This window comes from Accipiter gentilis, chromosome 32, assembly GCF_929443795.1.
Source record: "Accipiter gentilis chromosome 32, bAccGen1.1, whole genome shotgun sequence".
Classification (NCBI taxonomy): domain Eukaryota; kingdom Metazoa; phylum Chordata; class Aves; order Accipitriformes; family Accipitridae; genus Astur; species Astur gentilis.
In genome coordinates this window covers 20,784,922-20,804,147 of record NC_064911.1, presented here as the reverse complement: position 1 = coordinate 20,804,147, position 19,226 = coordinate 20,784,922, and the positions used below count along the sequence as shown (strand labels likewise).

The 19,226-nt window shown below is 39.2% G+C and overlaps 1 protein-coding gene across 18 annotated transcripts in view; it reads right to left on the bottom strand.

Moving 5' to 3' along the window:
• The window catches only part of SCML2 (Scm polycomb group protein like 2), a 61,449-nt gene that overhangs the window by 19,842 nt on the left and 22,381 nt on the right, over positions 1-19,226 (bottom strand). For 17 of the 18 annotated variants that reach the window (XM_049834856.1, XM_049834857.1, XM_049834854.1 and 14 more), the window contains 3 exons: positions 18,315-18,403; positions 16,641-16,884; positions 3,235-3,485 (listed from right to left, as the gene is read on the bottom strand). In XM_049834856.1, coding sequence (XP_049690813.1) covers positions 3,235-3,485; positions 16,641-16,884; positions 18,315-18,403 — 584 coding nt within the window. Of the gene's footprint in view, positions 1-3,234; positions 3,486-16,640; positions 16,885-17,029; positions 17,085-18,314; positions 18,404-19,226 lie in introns of all 18 variants that reach the window. The other variant, XM_049834871.1, reaches the window with a different exon arrangement.

Below are 19,226 nucleotides of genomic sequence, written 5' to 3'. Positions count from 1 at the left end.
GTCTGTCACCATGCTGCAAAATATGGGTGGTCGATTTGAGAGGAAAGAGGAGGAAATGGGAGAAATGTAGGCATGAAAACAAAATACAAACACTAAACTGTAAGACAGAGGAACTATCCACCCTCCACACTAACACGTAAGCGTGGTGAGGCTAGCCAGACATTTCCTACCTTCTCCGAAAGAAGGAGGAAAGAGCACACGTTTTGGAAATACAGCACATCAGGCTCGCTCAGCTGAGGTTCTCATTTTGCAACCCCAAACTGACGAGCAGCAAACTGCGATCCCAAAGCCATGTTGTTTCACGAGGCAGACCACATTCCCAGCAGGGCTCAGCTTGGTCAGGGTGTCACTGGCTGGCCCCAGCCAGCTGGGAAGGCACACCAGCTCCATTTGCCTGCAGAGCGCACTGCTCACAGTCTGGCACCACATGGTCAAGTTCACAGGCTTTACCCTGTCGCTTAAAAACTCTCTTCTTGTGAGGCCAAATTTAGGGCTGTGATCCACACTCAGACCAAGGCACTTCCTCAAGAAATTCCGGAAGGAATTCTTTGCGTTGTTATGCAAAGTGTACTTTTAAAATAATTAAAGAGATGTACAGAGATTTTTTCTTCATTTTGACAGAGTAAAAACATACAGTGCAAAATGGGGGAGACAAATGGAAAACAAAACTCAACATGCATCTCATAGGGAGAAGCTTAGAAAACTTTTCATTGAAGGAAAAAAATGACACAACAGCTCAACATTCCTAGCTGTATAATAAAAGTTAATACCTACACAATGATAAACATTGGAGCATAATGAACCTAAAAGGGCAAAGAAAGTCAAACAGCTCTACAGAGTATGAGGCATAGACCAATCTCCCTAAATACACAGTTTTTGAACTACCACATAGGCAGCTCACACATGAAGCACAATTACTTAGCCTGAAATCTGGAGGGTTTTTTTGGAGCGGCCTAGGGAGGAGAGGTGGGAAGCACTTTCAAATCTCTAGGCACATACCACTTGCATTATATTTGTGTATGTATTGTGAGGTATACGGGCTGTATGGCACTCCACGTCAGATATACCCTGCCTCTGCAGAACTCCCACAAAGCCATTTCTTCTCTTCACCCTTATGCTAACAGGCCTAACAGTCCAAAGAAGAGCTTGCACATATGTACAACACCTTGCCAATTTAACCATGTACCAAAGCAATAACAATCTTCCGTGGATTCTCAAAAGGATCTAGTTTTTAATGCAAAAGTTAATGTAGTAAAACTCGCAAGTTAGATATATCAAACTTAGATTCTGCAAAACCTAACTCTTAGTTGCCTGGTCCCACACAGAGGAAATCAGGAGTGTGTAGAGGTACCTCAGGTGCATTGCCTCAAGACAGGGAGTGTCAGTGGTAAACCCCATTCCCCAAGCAAATCCCCCCAAGTACCTCACACAGACCAGGTGCCAAATACAGTGCTCCAAGCAGACACTTTCAGACACCCAGCTTTTAGAGCCCAGAAGCCTCTAAGGGTGAGATGCCTCCAATTATTCTTTCAAAGGATATGCAAAGCATCTCAATTTCTTTTTCATGAGATACAGAGGACAAAACTCTTACATGAAAGTGCGCACCCTGCCATACCTGAGTACATTCTTAAGATATGGAAGTCCTATGTTCAATGTTCTCCTTTAAAGCCCCCCAGACTTATGGAGAACACCCCGTGCACCAGCTGAGTCTGGATGGCAGCACCCTTCTCCTCTTTGATCTATGCCTCTGTGCACTTCTATACACCAAGCAAGAGATAAAGCTGGAGACCACTTGCATCAGTAGGCTACCAGTTTGGATACCGAACTGGAAGGGGCAGGCAGCAGAGGAGACAGCACTTGGCTTTCAATTGCTGGTCCCCAGAATCATTTATCTTGTGGTCATCATTTCAACGAAGTGCCTGCTTCCAGCTTTGTGCTAGAGCCTTCTGGGTATGCTCTAATAATATTACTTCACTAGCACTTTACACTGAACAGCGCTATCGCTGAAGAGAGAAGTCCCACCTGTGCCATTACTCCACCCCTTCCCACACATCACTAGCAATAGATCCCATAGCCCACAGTGATCTAGGCTGGAGTAGAAAACCCCCCAAAACTTCAACTTTTTCAAACTTGGGGGCAGGGTGGGGAAGGAAAAAAACCAAACCCAACAGAAAAAACAATGTCCTCTACTCTGCCATTGGTGCTAATGCAAAGGAGGGAGGAGCGCAGGGACAGACACAAATTGCGTGGGGAAAGACACTGCAAGATTGCTACTCCTCTTTGCCAGCCTGCAGTGGGTGAGCAAGCCTCAGAAAATAGATTTTACTTCCACGGCAATTCAAATTGTGCTAAATCTGCCCTGCTGCGATCCTATCCTTCCTTGCAGCAGCCGTAGCATTTGTGATTTTTTTGGGTGGAGCAGACAAAGAAGAAAGTAAGAGGGCTGGATGCTGGGTTAGCTGTCTACCAGTTTAGCTCCCTGAGCTAGCTCACTCCGGGATTGTTTACCCACCAGTGTTGCTGTCACGTGGGAGCGGGAAGGGGGGGGTTACAGCAGTGCCAATTTGTACCTGATCAAACAGTTCCAGAGGAGCTGAAGCTGGAGGCAGCTGCCAACACTCCAGGTCTGACTCAGCTTGGCAGGGAGAAAGGCAGAAAGGCATCACCTCTTTCAGACCAGGGCAGAATTAGGCCCACGCCTGGAGAAATGAATTGCCTGGAAAGAAGCTTCCTGCTTCATACTAGTATCTCCAGGATTACGGGATATCTAAGAGAGTCATTTGGCAAATCCAGTTGTATGCTTAAGATACCTAAATTCTGCAACAAAGACCTCGCTGTTCCTAATCCTTTGTTTCTAAACACGAAACAAAACAAAAAAAAATTAAAAAGTTATGCAAACTATAGATATGGTTCAGAAACAAAACAACCCAGACTAAAAAGCCTAAAGGCTTCCCTGGCTCTTGTGATTTTACTGGCAATGGCTATCCCAGAATAGTATTTTTCAACACCAACAACTGACTCATAAATAAATTAGTAATCTTGTTCTGGAATACAATAATCCACAGAAGTTTATACTGAATATTCCAGAATAGCTATTCTAGACTTTTTCTTGTAATCAACTGCTGAGAACAGTAAAGCCCTGAAGGCTGAAGAGAAGACAGAAAAAGAAATAATTTAAAAAAATCTCACTACAAAATTTTGCAATATAAAGTAAAGTAGTAGATAAGGACTAACCTTTTTTCCAGGTTTTAAACTTTTTTTCCTTGTTTTAAGATTTTCAGTATGAGAGGTGCTTTTTGTCAGGGGAATATTTTTAGGAGACCTGCCCTTCTTGGGAACTGCAGACTGTCCAGGGGGTTTGCCCCGACCTGGTTTCCTGCCCCGTTGCGCTGGTACTGGAGCAGATTTCTGTGGAGACTGCATTGAACGCCGGGTCACTTTGGAAGGGGAAGATTGGATTTTTGCACTGCTCTTTGTAATGGAAACTGAGGAAAAACAAAAACAAAAGGGAAGGGGGGGAAAAAACCTCAAAATGAACGATGGAAAGTAACTTTTCTAACAAAGGCTTAAAAAAAATAAAAGTGTAGTGCATAATTTACATTGTAAAATAAATATAGTTGGATATTTTGAACTCAAGTGGTTGGCATGAAACTATATAACTTCATTAAAGCCAAAGAGAGAACTCTTTATACCCATTACTTTAGAGGGACTTTGCTAAGAGAAAAACATTCAAATAAAAATAATTAAAAAAATAATTAATCTACTCACCTTATAAATGCTTCCCATACTTTAATTACGATATTTATAAAGTGCCATTCATCAAGAAGGCTTTCAAAATACTTCACAAATTATACAGCCCATAATACATCCGCTCTCCTCTAAGAGCAGTTTCCACGATTACAATACATGCCAACTACTTCTAGGGAGCTACAAAGTAATTCTGAGCAGCGAAGAAAATCATACCACTGAAGAAGAGAAACTGGTGATAGGCAAAGTTATCATTAATGAGCATTTGTCCGAGATGCCAGTTTAGAAAAAATTAGGTTCACATAACTATACCAGATTCTTCTACCTGGAGCCATCCAGACTTAAAATTTTATCTGGAAAAAGGACTTCCAAAAATCCAACACAAAGTATCATTTTTATTCATTCTTAACACTAAAGTGGTTCTCTGTTGAATCTCCCATCCTAAGACAAAATTGATCCAATATGTACATGATGCGACCGTATTATAATCTGGTGTGAAGCTGGAAGATGTAATCAGATTTCATTGAACAGAACTTCTAGTTAACAATCTTTTCCACCCAACTTGCTCTTCTCTGAAGTAATAATGATTTTATTTTAACAATTTCCTTCACAATGGACAGATTAAAACACCAGAAAGATGCCAAATAAAACCTACGGATAAGGACATATCCTCAATGCAAAGTTGTACCACACCAAAATTCCCACAAATATTATATTTTGTTGGCCTGACTGCTGGCAGGCAGTTATGGAATGCATAAGTTATGGAAGAGGTAAGTCGAAGATGAAAACAGGAGGTTTTGTGATATGAAACCACCCTCTTCACGAGAGGTGTGGGAAAGGAACACACAACATATTTGAAATAATTTGAAGCCTTAACACTAAAATTAGATGGCTTTCTAGTATCACACTGCCCCTACCACAGCCTTTTGCATCTTGCCGACGATGAAACTCCCGTGATTCACCCTAACCTTAAACACTATGAACTAAATGTGACACAAGGTGGAAGTATTGCAGGTTAGGGTTCAAGTGGGCTTTGACTGTGTCAGTCACCAGTGCCTGATCCAAAGTGCTAATGCAGACTGAAAGTGGAGCATAGGGGGCTGCTAATAGTTAATTCCCTGGATTTCTGTGCATTTGGAATATTTCTTCTCCTAAAATATTAGTATGTTGAGGCTTTCTGGTAAGCAAATAAAACATGAAATAAAACTCAAAGATACATTTGAAATGAGATCTTGAGAAAATAACATACTTAAAGATTGAGTAACAGTTTTAATGTCTAGCTCTGAGTGATATTCACCTTAACAATCCACCACCTAGCTTTATAACTGTTACTTCAACTCTGAAATTTTATTCAGGAGTTAACTGTTATTAAGTATTTGCAATACAAAATGTCACAGTACTATGAAATACACACTGCAAACAGACTTCTTATAAAATACAAGTACTACTGACACACATTTTTAAAGCTGTATAGGAGCATTTACATACATTGCTATTTGTCTGATTTGGTTACTAATCTAATATTCCTAAATGGCAGTTCAGAAGAAATCTCTTCATTATGGCTGGTTGCAATCCTAATACATCACATACAGACACGATATCCCTAGATATCTGAGAAGGACCATGTTCTGTATACGCAAAGTGATCACTTTCCTTTTATTTATGCGTGCCCAAACTTATTTTCATAGGCAATGCCAGCTTAAAATAAGATGAACAGAATTTTAACCAAATGCTGGCATAGCATTACTCTTAGGTCTCTGAATTGCTGCACGACACCTTGCATTAAGCTGTACATCTGGAAAGCAAAACAATATCAACTGTATGCTGTACAATACAATACTACATATTGCATCCTCTATTATGCTTACACCAATGTAAAATGCAGCTCTTTTTATTTATTCGTGCCACACAACTATGTGTTTAACAAAACAATCATGACCTCATAAAGAAATGTTTCACAAATTCTTTGTGCCTCTGCCTACCCTGAAATCTAGCAAATGCATTTCTATGCTCAAAGACACAGCTAAGGTTAAATACACAGATAATTGCAATGTCAACAGGTTCTGGGAGCACAGGTATGAGTTTCGGGACACTGGGCAATCCCTACTCCCTTCCAGAAGGACATTTACCGGACAAAGAGGAACAATGCAAACAGCTCCAACCACTTCAGGCTGCCCTCTTGAACCACAAACATCAAATACCCTTATCTCAGCATCTTCCTACCTGTATACGCCAGAGGACCAAATATTAGCAGCATTTACCATTAAGGGAGGGGTAAGGTCCCATTTGGTATTTTTTTCTTCTGCCTAGGGCTGAAGCTGCTTTTTTCAATAGGCAGAACTGCAACAAAGCCCATGCTGCCCAGGCAGCTTCCCAGAGATAGCAGCAAATGAGGAGGCTGCTATTTGCATTTGTTGATTTAAGAGAGGATGGGGGGAGCGCAAGGGAGTGGGAGACTGCTAAAGTCATTCCCATATTGTCTGCAGGCTGTATTGACAGTGATCATCAGTCACCTGCTCATACTTCCTTCACCCCGGCCTTCAGAGGGAGACCAAAGGTTACGCTGGGTCACAGGATCTGGAGGGAAATGAAAAGACATGCAAAATCAAGCTGCCAACCCACTGCATCTGTAGACAGAGTTATCCCCACTAGGCCACATGTTCCAAAAACTAAGACGTTTTAATAGTCTCATGAGAACTTGTTAAAATATAACGATGAAGAGAATAGAGAGGAAAAATGCCAAGCTCTGCTTGCAATTACTGCAGTATTTAGCTGGGATATTTACAACCAAAAAAGCACATTTGCCTTTTCAGGATGCTGCTTTGCATCACAAAGGCCTTCTCATTTGCACAAACAAAATCAAGCATTTGTGTCATGTTGCTCCTTTACACAAATATTCACTGCTCCAGTTTCAGGAGTGGGATGCATTGCATGGCATTCTTTACCAAGTCTCTTATTTAGACCCAAAAACTGTACCAGCATCCTCAATAACTGAGGAACAGAGATCATGCTATGCAAACATACTTTACCATAGTAATGTTAGCAACTAAACGGCGTTTTCAAAGTTCACAGAGCTCTAGTTATACTGTCATGTTAGCGAGGGCTATAGGTGACTACCTTCATGCAACACTCAAACAGTTTTCACATACTTTCAATTACTGCGTATTCAAAATATTATCTCTCCCCCCCCATCCCCCCCCAAACTGTTCTGTTAGAATCCCAACACCTATAAACTTTGTATCTAATGTGTAAGAGAAACCCCAAATCCAGTCTTGGAACACACAGCCTAAAAGATGCATTGCCACAACTCAGTCCTCACTCACACAAGCAGATCCGTTGGAGTCAACCAAGCTCATTTGCATGAGAAGGACATGAAAGATTGACTCCAAATGGAGGGCCAAATTCTGCTTGTAGAAGCAGAAAGACTGCCCAGACACATGCAGGACTGCAAAATTTGACCCCAGAATGTTATCCCCAAGATGTCTTGCCAGAATAAGTCAGATATGTAATACAACTGTGAAATCTGAAGCTACTTGACAGTGAAACCTCCCGCACTTGGGAAGGGGATGGGACAGATGGACAGCTCAGAAGCCTGAATTCTCATGCAATTCTAATTAGTAAAATTCCCTCAAATCATCCACAGTGACGGTTTCACTCCATGTTTTTATGGAAAGCAAGGGAAAAAAAGGTTCAGATTTGTAATATTTAAACATTAGAAATCTACCATTCAGTTAGTATTACAGAGCAGCAATTACAAGACAAGACTTTAAAAAAGCTGAAGTGAAATTACATGAAGCAAGGCAGGGGCCCATTTTGCCGTACGTTCTGGGAACACAGCATTGCTACCTTAGGTGAAGGTGCCAATTAGGACAGTAAAAACAGTAATTCAGTGTTTAAACCAGCATTTCTTTCAAGACAGAAACAGTTCTATTTGTACTGCATTACTGTTCCTATGCCCCCACTGAGACACAAGCTGAATGTTCTTTTGAGAATATAAAAACCTGGCCCTCCTCTCATCTGCGGATAAAAAGAATAAGGTGAAGAGATTTAGCAACTTACCCTAAATCCATGTGAGCATTCCACAGCAGAAGTAATGGAAACATACCTCCTGAGTTCTAGCCCGGGATTTTAACTATAAAATTAACCTTCTTTAATACAGTAAGTTATTATCATGATAGTTTTGACAACCGGCAAAGGAGGTGAAAAAGATTAGCAATTTTTCAGAACAGCTTACTGCCAAAGATTATAAAAATTTATGTCCTTATGCCTCAATTAAACAAGAGAGCCATATTAAAAAAGCGTAAGTGTCTGTAATACATGCCACCTCTTTCTATCTGTGTTTGGATTACTTAGGGTTAAGAGGCAGCTGTGAGATACTAATTGATATGTTGCTATGATACAAAATCAGTTATAAGTCATCATTTTGCTATCTAAAAAGCAAAAAGAAGAAAAAAAAAAAAATCTCTTGCTATCTTCTGTGAAAAATCCTAGCCTTCCTTTCACAGCCCTGAAAGGTGAAACCAAGGGCTCTAAGCAATGTAAGACAAAACTGGAGGAAAGGAAAGCATTTCTTCCCTAGTGACTTCCCCAGGCGGCATTGTGGCACCTTCAGTCCCTCACCTCCACCCCCAGTCTCCCACATTTTCAAGAGCTAGGCAAGCCAGCACCTACGGAACAGACCTGTGAAAATACTAATTAAGCTCCATCAAAACCCACTGCTAACCAAATTAACACACATCACTTCCAAAAAAACAACTTTTAATAGCCAGCCGGGGCAGGGGGCCTGCGAGAACAGGGGGTACAAGCAAAACAAAAGACAGACTCCTGGAAAGATCTCTCCAGTTAATCTCCAGAAACCAAGAACTGTGAAAAGCAGCTTCTCATCTCACCCTTCAACAAAGCATTGCCATTGCAACCACAGTAGCGAAAAAAAACAAACCCAAAACCCACTTTATTTTGTTGCTAAGCTGAGAAGGAAGAGAGCAAGTAAATACCCAATAAACTATCAAAGCAGCACAAACTTGACTTACCTGGAGACAGTTTTAGGTGTGCTGTTGATGAATCTGTCATTAAGCCTGGAAAAGCCTAGCTCTACACATCAGGTAAGAGTTTTAACATCCTGATTCTTCACCCCATCATTACTGATTCTGCCCAGGTTTTGCCATTATTTTTCCCCAAATAGCATCAGCAGGATGAAAGGTACGCCCAAAATGAAACAATAAAATGCAACAAGCTTCAAGGGAAGAAAAAAGAAACACAGAGCATGCTTAGTGCAATGCCACAATTTGTTTTGTCTCAATATCTGAATGACAGCACTGATATTCATACCGTAGCTGTGCTGGTTTTGGCTGGGATAGAGTTAATTTTCTTCCCAGTAGCTGGTATGGGGCTACTTTTTGGATTTGTGTGGGAAACAGTGTTGATAACACAGGGATGTGTTAGTTATTGCTGAGCAGTGCTTACAGAGTCAAGGGCTGTACTGCTTCCCACCCCACCCCACCAGCGAGCAGGCTGGGGGTGCACAAGGCTCTGGGAGGGGACACAGCCGGGACAGCTGACCCCAACTGAACCAAGGGATATTCCAGACGGTATGATGCCATGCTCAGCAATAAAAGCTGGGAGGGAAGAAGAGGGGGGGGGACGTTCAGAGCGATGGTATTTTGTCTTCCCAAGTCACCATTACACATGATGGAGCCCTGCTTTCCTGGAGATGGCTGAACACCTGCCTGCCGATGGGAAGTGGTGAATGAATTCCTTGTTTTGCTTTGCTTGCACTCGTGGCTTTTGCTTTACCTATTAAACTGTCTTTATCTCAGCCCACAAGTTTTCTCTCTTTTACTCTTCCAATTCTCTCCCCCATCCCACTGGGGGGGGAGTGAGTGAGCGGCTGTGCGGGGCCTAGCTGCTGACTGGGGTGAAACCATGACAATAGCTTGTATGTACTAACACAGATTTGGAAAAAAATCCACTCAATCCCATCCGCTAATTGGGCAACACAACCACTGCTGACATTAGTATCCACAAGACCTGAACAAGAGCAAACAAAAAAAATACTTTGCATGCAACAGTCAAAAAAACATGTGTTGGAGTACTTCCAACTTAAAAAAAAAAAATCACAACTACCTTATAAATAAACATGGTATGATGGTGAGGAAACCAGACTTACAGGAAGGTCACAGCTTTGGGAAAGGCAAAACCTCTATTTTTCCTTAAGTGATTACTGCTCTATAGCAGCACCATCCAGGCCTTGCTGCAAGATGCCAAGAAACATTAATACCAAATAAAAAAAGCTTAACATGTGAGAGAATGTGGCAAATCAGATTTTAGCCTGAAGCACTGAGGAGTTTTTCATGCACAATTCTGAAGACAGCATAAATCTGCTTACTGTATGTGCCTGATTTAACTACTGTGACCTGCTCGTGAAAAGAAGCTGGCTGCACGAAGAGAAAAATGAAACCTCCAGCAGTATGAAACTGTACCATTTCAGCATTTGGTTTTTTTCTTTAATGAAACTTAAGAATTACTATGCTTATCTGATTTTTTTTTTTTTTTGGCTATTTTAAGCAACGCGGAGTCTTTTCACAGATCTAACTGTAGCTCTGTCTAAAGTTTCAATACTTCTTTTGTTTCATCTGCAAACATACAAAGTAGTAATTAGGTTTATATTGATGTTGCACATTTGCGTATAACTCAGCTGAAAATATAGCACAGCTATTTTGACGTAATTTCATTATCAATAACAGAGAAGTACATCTCCAGTAGCTAGCTTGGAAAAATCTGCACAAAGTAAGCATTGAGAACACATCTGAAAACTAAATAAAACTAAACTAAGAAATCATAAAACAGACAAGTAAGATACTTTTTAATCTCTGCTTGAGCCTGTACTACTCTTATTGCTGCAGACAGCTTCTGAAAGAGACCTTTAACATCGCAGGCTGATTAGTGTAATGAAGGAAGATTGCTCTCACTGACAATAAATGCACTGAATTTGGAGAAAAGCAATGAGGGGACACACAACATGGAAAAGGGGAGAAACAGAGGGGAAGGAGGGAAGAGGACAAAGGATAAAAGCTACAGAGTATCACTGTTTTTATTTAGATTACTACATCATCTTCCTTTCGTCACCCAAATTCTCTCCTGTACAGTGCAGAGAGCAGTTCCTCCTTCATGAGTTCTGGCATCACCTTTATCCATCAAAGATCCAGCTTCATAAGACGGTGGGGATCAAAGATGTATAGAAACTGATACCCCTCCAGATGCTCTTCACATCTAAATGACAGATACCACTTTATACTGAAATCAATCTTTGCAGGTGAAACCACTTATTTCCCACATGGCTTGTCCCCAGTTGTTCTTTTGTTTTCTCTCTTTTATGGAAAAGGTTTTACTCCTATTATAAATAAAAAGGTGGGTTGCCTAAGTAACTGCCATTTACATGTAATGACTAAACAGTAAAATGATTTTATATAGGAAAAGCAAACAGAAACTGCTCTGACAATCTCCAGTCATCTGCTCTCTACTTCAATCATAAACCTCAGATACAACTAGCTAAGTGCAATACAAGAATATTCTGAGGTATAGTAACAGCCTTCTATTATCCAATTGAGTAAAATAAAAATTACAATCTATGGTGGTTAAATTGAAAAGTGTAGTATGGTTGGCCTAGAAAAAGAGTTAACAGAAAAACATCCAAAAGATATCAAACTTAAAAAGCCTTTTTAATGCGTATCAAAAGCAGAAGTAATAGAGACCCAACAGACGATCAAATTTCAGAATGAACAAACGCAGAAGATAGAACTAAAGTAACAAGATGGAATGTTTTTTTGTGTTCATACTCACTCCAAGGAAGCTCATCACATTGGTTCCCACGAGAACCCCTCTTCGCAGGGATTTGAAACAAGTTCCCTCATGTGAAGTACCAGTAGTAGAGGTCAGGAAACAGAGAAAAGACAAGCTGTAGAGAGCTGGCAAGACATACAGCACTTAGGAATTTTAAGGAAACTAAAAGATGAAATGTCAAACCTACTGATGGTGCTGTGCAAGTTTGTCCTTAAAACTGCCTCAAGTACAGAGACTTAAAAAAGGTGGTTAATGCGATGCCAACACTCTAGTCAGAAAGGTATGGACAGGACACCTAATGTTTGTACTCGCCAAGTTGCTAAGATCTCTTGTACAGAACAGAGGTAGTGAACCCAAAGATAAATATGATGTGCTGGGGGAGGACCAATCATAGCTTTTGTAGAGAACAGTCACATCTCACAAATCTATTATGAATTTCATTTTTTTAAGGAGTCAATAAGCAAGTAGACAATGGAAAGTCAATTGATAAGTCTTTGGATTTGTGCTTGACAAGATCTCACACCACAGTCTCTTAAAAAAATCCTTAGCTGGCAATGGGTATGAGGGAACATCCTCATGATCCTTTGCAAGAATTTCTTGGAATGTACCAAACAGTGGCCAGGAATAAGCAGACATGTTTCCACAGTCAAGAGAGGACTCTAGAGAAATCCTGATGAGATCTCTGCTTGGGCTTGTGCCATTCAATTCACATATGATCTAGGACAAGAGTAAAGCATGAGATGGTAACAACTGCTGAACAATTATTTGAGTCAGTAAAGATGTATAAATAGATCTTGCAAAGCTGAACAATTGCTCAGCAGAGGAAGTAAAAGATGAAATTCAGTATCAAGCAATTCAAAATAATCCAGCTTCTGTGATCAATGACAGGCTATTAGCTTATGTATAAAAAAAAATGACATCTTAGAATTAAAATAAGTATTTCTATTATAGTATTAGTTCATTGCCCATTAGAAGTCCAAAAATCCCAAATACCAATTCATGAATAATTATAGAAGGAACAGAAAACAAAACAGAAACCACCACTATGTCACTAAATCTTCTTTGCACTTCTGAGTCCAGTGGCTCAAAAACGCCATAGCTGAAATGGAAACAGTACAGAAGAACAAGGGTGATCAGAGGAATTAAACTGATCCCATAACAACGAAAATCAAGCCAGGACAGGATTTTACAAGTTTGGAATACAGGTAGCTGAGGGAAGCTAGAATATAGGTCTACAAAATCGTGATGGATATGAAGAAGGGCATTACGGAATGACTATTTACTGTCTCTTCCTGTACAAGCACTGGAAGTACAAGAAGCTATTTCAGTACAAGAACACAAGGAAAACAAATGGAACTACCAGCAAGAAAAAAAGAGATCTCCTTTTCCATAGAACATATACTCAAGTACAGAACTCCTTACCTACAGCATGTTGTAGGTGCTAGAAGTTCAGATGGCCCCAAAATATAACTGAACAAAATAGATCAAGCTCCTCCAGGAGGTTCTCCGCATAAAAGCATTATTCTGGGCTTGGGAGGTAATGGGTTGTAGACGGCCAGATATTAGGAATACTTCCGCAAACCTCTTTCCTATGTGCTTATGCTTTTCTTCAGACATCTGCTTTCAGCCACTGCTGGAGAAAGCCTGCTAGAGCAGATGGTCCTTCAGACTGATCCAGCATAGACATTAGCATGCCAACTTCTTTCACCAGCTCTAACTCTACAATGATGCTCCTGAGTGACAAGTCATCTCTAGAAGCACCTAAATGACCAAGAGACACAGAGAAAACAATCTCCTGCATCCTTAAAATATTAACCTTGGGCTAGCAGGCCAAGCCAACATCAAGCACTGTTGTCAAACCATACCTAACATAAATTACTATTATCAGAGATATTTCTAAGGAAACTAACTACAATATTAACTAAGCACAGCTTCTGCTAGTGTAAATATTGAACACTACATTTTATACCACTGTATGCACATGCTGACACCCAGCCAGGTCCACTTAAGTCACATTTTCTGATAAGGACCAAAGACAAAACATCAACGCGAAGATTAAGGCCTGAATGCTAAAAACGGTTGGTCCAAACCAACTTTTCACCTACCTTCTACATTTTATCTTCTATTAATTGTGTCATAGTTCCTTAGCTTATCTGTCTAAAACCAATGTGAGTTGCAGCAGATACAGCTATAAAGACTAAATTTACCACATAATCTCATCTGAATAAATTCACCCATATGTAAGCAGCCTGTGTTTAAACTGTTCTTAAAAACCTCCCATGACAGAGGTCCTACATTCTCTCTGGGCATCCTAAATGGCTAAGACAGTAAACAGCTGAAATAAAATCTTCCCTAATTTTTGTATCGCCTCCCTTCTGCATTTCATCTCTCTTTCAAAAGGCTAAATTAGACCCCAAAATATAAGTCTCATGGCACAAATTGTTGTCCTAGGTATGGATGAAATTTAAAGCATCCTTTATCACTGTCAGATTACAGGATATTGGTTTTGCTTGTTCACCAAAAACTGAGGGGGGTTTTTTCAGTCCTTTTACTAGTGATTTAACATATTTAAATGCTTTCAGAAAAGGTAGTTACAAAAACCAAGAATACTTTTCATCATATTCACTCTGAAATCTAAGCCACACAGTCAATTATTTTCACTTTCTATTGCAGTAATTCAAGGCAGAAATACTAAACTAACCCGCAAGAAAAAAAGTCCAGGCCAGAATAATACTATAATATTTCAAGTGAATCCCTACAATATAGTATCTGTCATACTTTCTTCCTTAACAGGAGTAGTCAATGTTAATGTGACTTAATGAAGAATCCTGACAACATTATCATATTTCTGAATTGAAATGACTTGATTATACTCTCCTTGAAGCTATTATTTACATCTTAATAAAGAACTATCATTACAGTTCTCTAATGGCTCAAAAGCGATCAAATAACAGTGAAAAAACATAACCTGAGAGCAAAAAATATTTCATCTAGCTACATAAATTTGACAAGTGCGTATAATATGAACAAACAGCACATAAAAATTAAGTGCATGAAGCAAAATTGAAAGAAATTCTTTATGCTCAAAACAGGGAAGAAGGGAGCACACACAATTTTAATAAAACCGCAGTTAACTTGGGCTCACTTTTAGAATTAAAAATAATAAAATCCCCAGCCTGCACCTCTCCACCCTCAGTTTCTATCAAATGTCAAAAATTCTCAGTTTTGACTACAAGTCTGTAAGAACCTTGTTTCAGGTTTTATTAATGCCTAAAGTGTTATTGTTTTTCATAACAAAGCAATAGAATCCAGAGAAATACCTGGGTAGAGGTGTTTCAATTCTTCAGCAACTTTGAACATACTCAAGAATTTTGTTTATTAGCTGAACAACTGGAATACATCATCAACTTTACTAAATAATCGTTAAAAAACTCCTTGATCTCTATCAAACACTAATCAGGCAAGAAAAACTCTGAACTTATTATCTCAAAATACTGCTGGTTTTCCAGCAGTGAAACTGGAGTAGACTAAACAATACTTCTTTCCAGAAGATGAAATTGGACTCAGCAATCTAAACTGTCACAAAAATATCTTCTAAAAATTTTCTGCCACTTATTTACATAGCCCCTTTTGCAGAAAGCCATTTTATTTCACCACAATTAATGTCATTAGCTTACCATAATAACACATCTCATTCATGATTTCTCAAGACCAGGTCAACCTTCTGAAGAAGCTGAGGAAGACAGTTTACAGATTGGGCACACAGAAACATTAAGACTGAGGTCAGCTTGGTCGCCATTAGATGACTTCTGACTGAATATAGATTGTCCTCACCTGACTTCCCCCTGCCTTCTCACGGCAGGTTTGTATTGGCAGATCATCCTGCATCTGCCAGGCCAGCCACATACATAGTTGTTCCCTTGCTGAAATCTGCTAAAACAGACTAAACTAGATTACAGGTACTATGACCATTGGCAGTAACTGCAGACAGTAACTACAAACAGGCAGGTGTGGGCAAGGATGCAGAGGTACCCTTATCTAATTTCAGTTAGAATTTCCACACAGCTCTTGACCTGCTGGCAAAAGATTGAGGAAAAACAATGGGGATGGAGAGGGCAGGAAATGTCTGATTCCTTGCCTTCTTGCTTCTGTTCCTTTGGTACTTCCAGTGAGAGTTCTGTGATACTGGTCTACTCACTCCTTACTCACCTAAAGCCTGCTGTGAAAATGCTCACCATAAGAACAAACTATTCTGGTCAACAATATTAAAATAACTAATTAAAATACCATTCCCCTCTTTAAAAACCTCTCTTCCTGTCAAATTTGAAGGGAGTGAGGATAGAAGAGCCCGAACAGTTTGACAGAAAAGCCTTACACTACAGAAACATGACAGGAGGTCCCCAGAGTAGCAGAGGGATTACATTCAGGGATATCCCTCTTTATTCCATTTCCCTTCTTTCTAAGGTAGATAGCTGTACATTATAAAGCACAGTGGCCATTAGTTAAAGGGACTTTATAACCCTATGTACAAACATCCTTGAAGACATGAGGATGATAAAACATTCAGAATAGGCAGCCTAAAAACATAATTTTTAGTATGATGGAAGAAACACTAAATCTATAGTTTAAAGCTCCAATTGTCACAGAAGCAAAGACTACTTTACTTTCTTAGCAGTTAGCTTAATATAAAGTGCTGCTGCAGCCAATATATTAGTATCATTAAACAGGAGCATTTAACTATCTATAATACAAACAGCAAATCTAGTTTAAGTCCAAGATTCTTCACAAGCACACAAAAATTAAAGATTATCAAAAGCCCTCCCAGCAGTATTAAATAAAACATGTTCCCAGAGTTACTATGAACAGACAAAAATTGTTTCCCAGAAACCATCCTATTAGCTTTAAACTACATAAAGAAAATTTAACAACATTTCATCCTCATCAGCTACTCATAAATCAAATCTTCAGTCTTATCTGCATACACGCAGCTTGTTTTTAAAATTCTGCTGTAATTGAGGGGAAAAATAATTAAGCAGTATCATTGGTCATCTTACCATTGTTCCCTGGTGGTTGTAATGCATCTCCTGTCAAGCTACACCATCCAACTGGGAAAATATCTCGAGAATCACATCTGCACCAATAGTCAAATGCTCCTCTCCAGCCATCAAATGTAACAAAAACTTCATCTCCTTTAACATCTCCAATGGTTGCTGGGCAAATCAAGTATGGGTTCTTTCTATCTATAGCTTCAAGTTTCATTCCAACTTTAAAACAGTTTGGCACAGGTTTTGGTGGCTCCTACAAAAGTAAGAGTGGTAGAATATTTTTATTTGTGGCCTCTTAAAAAAGAATAATAAAAAAACCCCTCTATTTTTCTTCAACACCCTTACTTCTTACACTCACTGCTCTCAAAAAGTTATAGTAGACATTCAAGGAAACTTACTTGTATTTCAGATTTGCTTTTGCTCTTCTGTATTATAAAAATCCAGATTCTGTTCCTACAAACACAGCTGGGATAATTAGCAAAATTCTCCATGACAGAAAGGCCCTGCTAAAAGTATTTACATAAGCAATAGGTTGCACCCAATACATTATGTCTGGGCAGCAAGACAGCGAAGACACTAAAATGAAATTATTACATGCTAATAAAAAAGAGGAGGTTTTCAGGGAACGGGTATTTCTGGGGACTGATAACTGTCTGGTAAAAGCTTCACCTCCCAATTAATTCATGAAAAATTCATTAACATTATTTATAGGCCTCTGTTAACTCAGTTGGCCTTAGACCAATTTGAAGTGGACAAAAGAAAAACAAAAATTGAGTCAATGTGACCAGCATAGGTGTACCCCCACAGCAAGAGTTGTGACCCGATGGAACCTGAATTACCACCTCAGCCTCAGGAACCTCATTATCCAAAAGCCATCTCAGAGGTACTGGTAGGCTAACACAGGGAAGCATGGCTCATCACGCCTCAGAAAATTTATATTACCTTATATTAAAAAAAATATATATAAAGTTAACACACAAGCAATGCTATTACAGGTCTGAACCAAAGTGTTTGATTTGCTGACATACGTGTCAACATCACTCTCAGTATCAAAAATGAAGGCACTCAATGTAACAGCACGGTTTTAACACCTCGACAAAAAAATTGAACTAACAAGTCATTTTAGTATTACTATTGGTTTTATATAATTTTTCATGTTTCACAGTAACTTACTCAAGAGTCATATCTAAAACACTGAACAGCTTTTTCTGCTATTTTCAACTACTTCCTAATTACATTTTAAATGATGAGTACGTGCCCAATGAAAACGTTTTAATAAAACCTTTCCAGGCACCACTGTATTCCAATAGCTCTTATCCCCCACTAAAATTCTTTTTTACTCCTGTGCACAATCACATGAATATGATACTGTTAAGAAATGTGATATGCATTGTATCTTAAATCCATGAGACACAAAAAATGAGCTAACATAATTTTTCTAAATAACAGACCACACTTTAAAGTCTCAACTCAGGAAAAGAGATGCCCATCTCAATGGACTAGAAGCAGATCATTTCCTGCCTAGCTTTGTAGCTTGCCAGTCCAGTTCAAAGTAATTTTAAATAATAGTCTTGCCTCCCTGTGCTGCAGACAACAGGGTACTATCTTGACATCCTCATTAAAAAAATGTAACCATGGACCAGTCAATGGAAAGTTGTTTACTAGCAGTCCCTTTCGTCTTACCTTCTTAAAGAATGCGGCGGGTGCCATTTCAGCTCCATTGAGAGTTCTTAAGAGAAACATAGGCCAAGAAGAGGCATTCATCTGGAACCCTGAGTAACAAACAAACAAATAGCCCTACTTTCAGTTTGTAAAATAAAATTGGAGGAGAAGGATATAAAGTCTGTTTTACTAATGCCTCATTCCCTCTGGTTTGGACTTGGCCAAAATAAAAGTAGCAAAGAAGGAATAAACAGGGTCGTTGTTGGTACAGAAAACCATGCAATGCATTTCCATTGAGTGACTTGCCTGCAGAATCAGTCATCCTGATTTGTGATACTACAGATAAACATCTAGGACTTAAAACATCCAAGTTTATTACAGAAGATCATAAGGTTGTCACACACAGTCCCTGGTCCAGTGGAACTTTCCCATCAAAAGCGCCTAGCTTACTTTTCAGGTCTGCTTTTTGGTCTCATTCTAAAACAACATCCTCTGTTCAGTTTCTCTCATTTACTGAGGAGATACCTTTCTATTTTTGAGACTCTTGTAATTCTTTCACCAGACCACAGACAAAAAAAGAACAATCCTTTTCTTCTCCCTCCCCCATTAAAATAAATTAATAAATAGCCTTTAAAACCAAACACATAAGATAAGAAAAAGATACAATTATTTTAATAAAAGAATGTATCATATTGGAAAACATAAACTGGAAGATGTTTCTACTTTAATATTCTTCATTAACAAGTGAATAAAAAGCACAAACAATAATCAGATTTCTTTAAATGAACTACCTTATTCAAGCAGAACAAAGGTTTGGCTGAAACATTCTCATTCCAGATAATCTTCCCTCAGAATCAACTACTTCCCAGTTAAAAAAAGAACAAAGCAAAACAAAAAAAATCCTTTTGCTTTCTGCGCTTTCCAAATGGATGT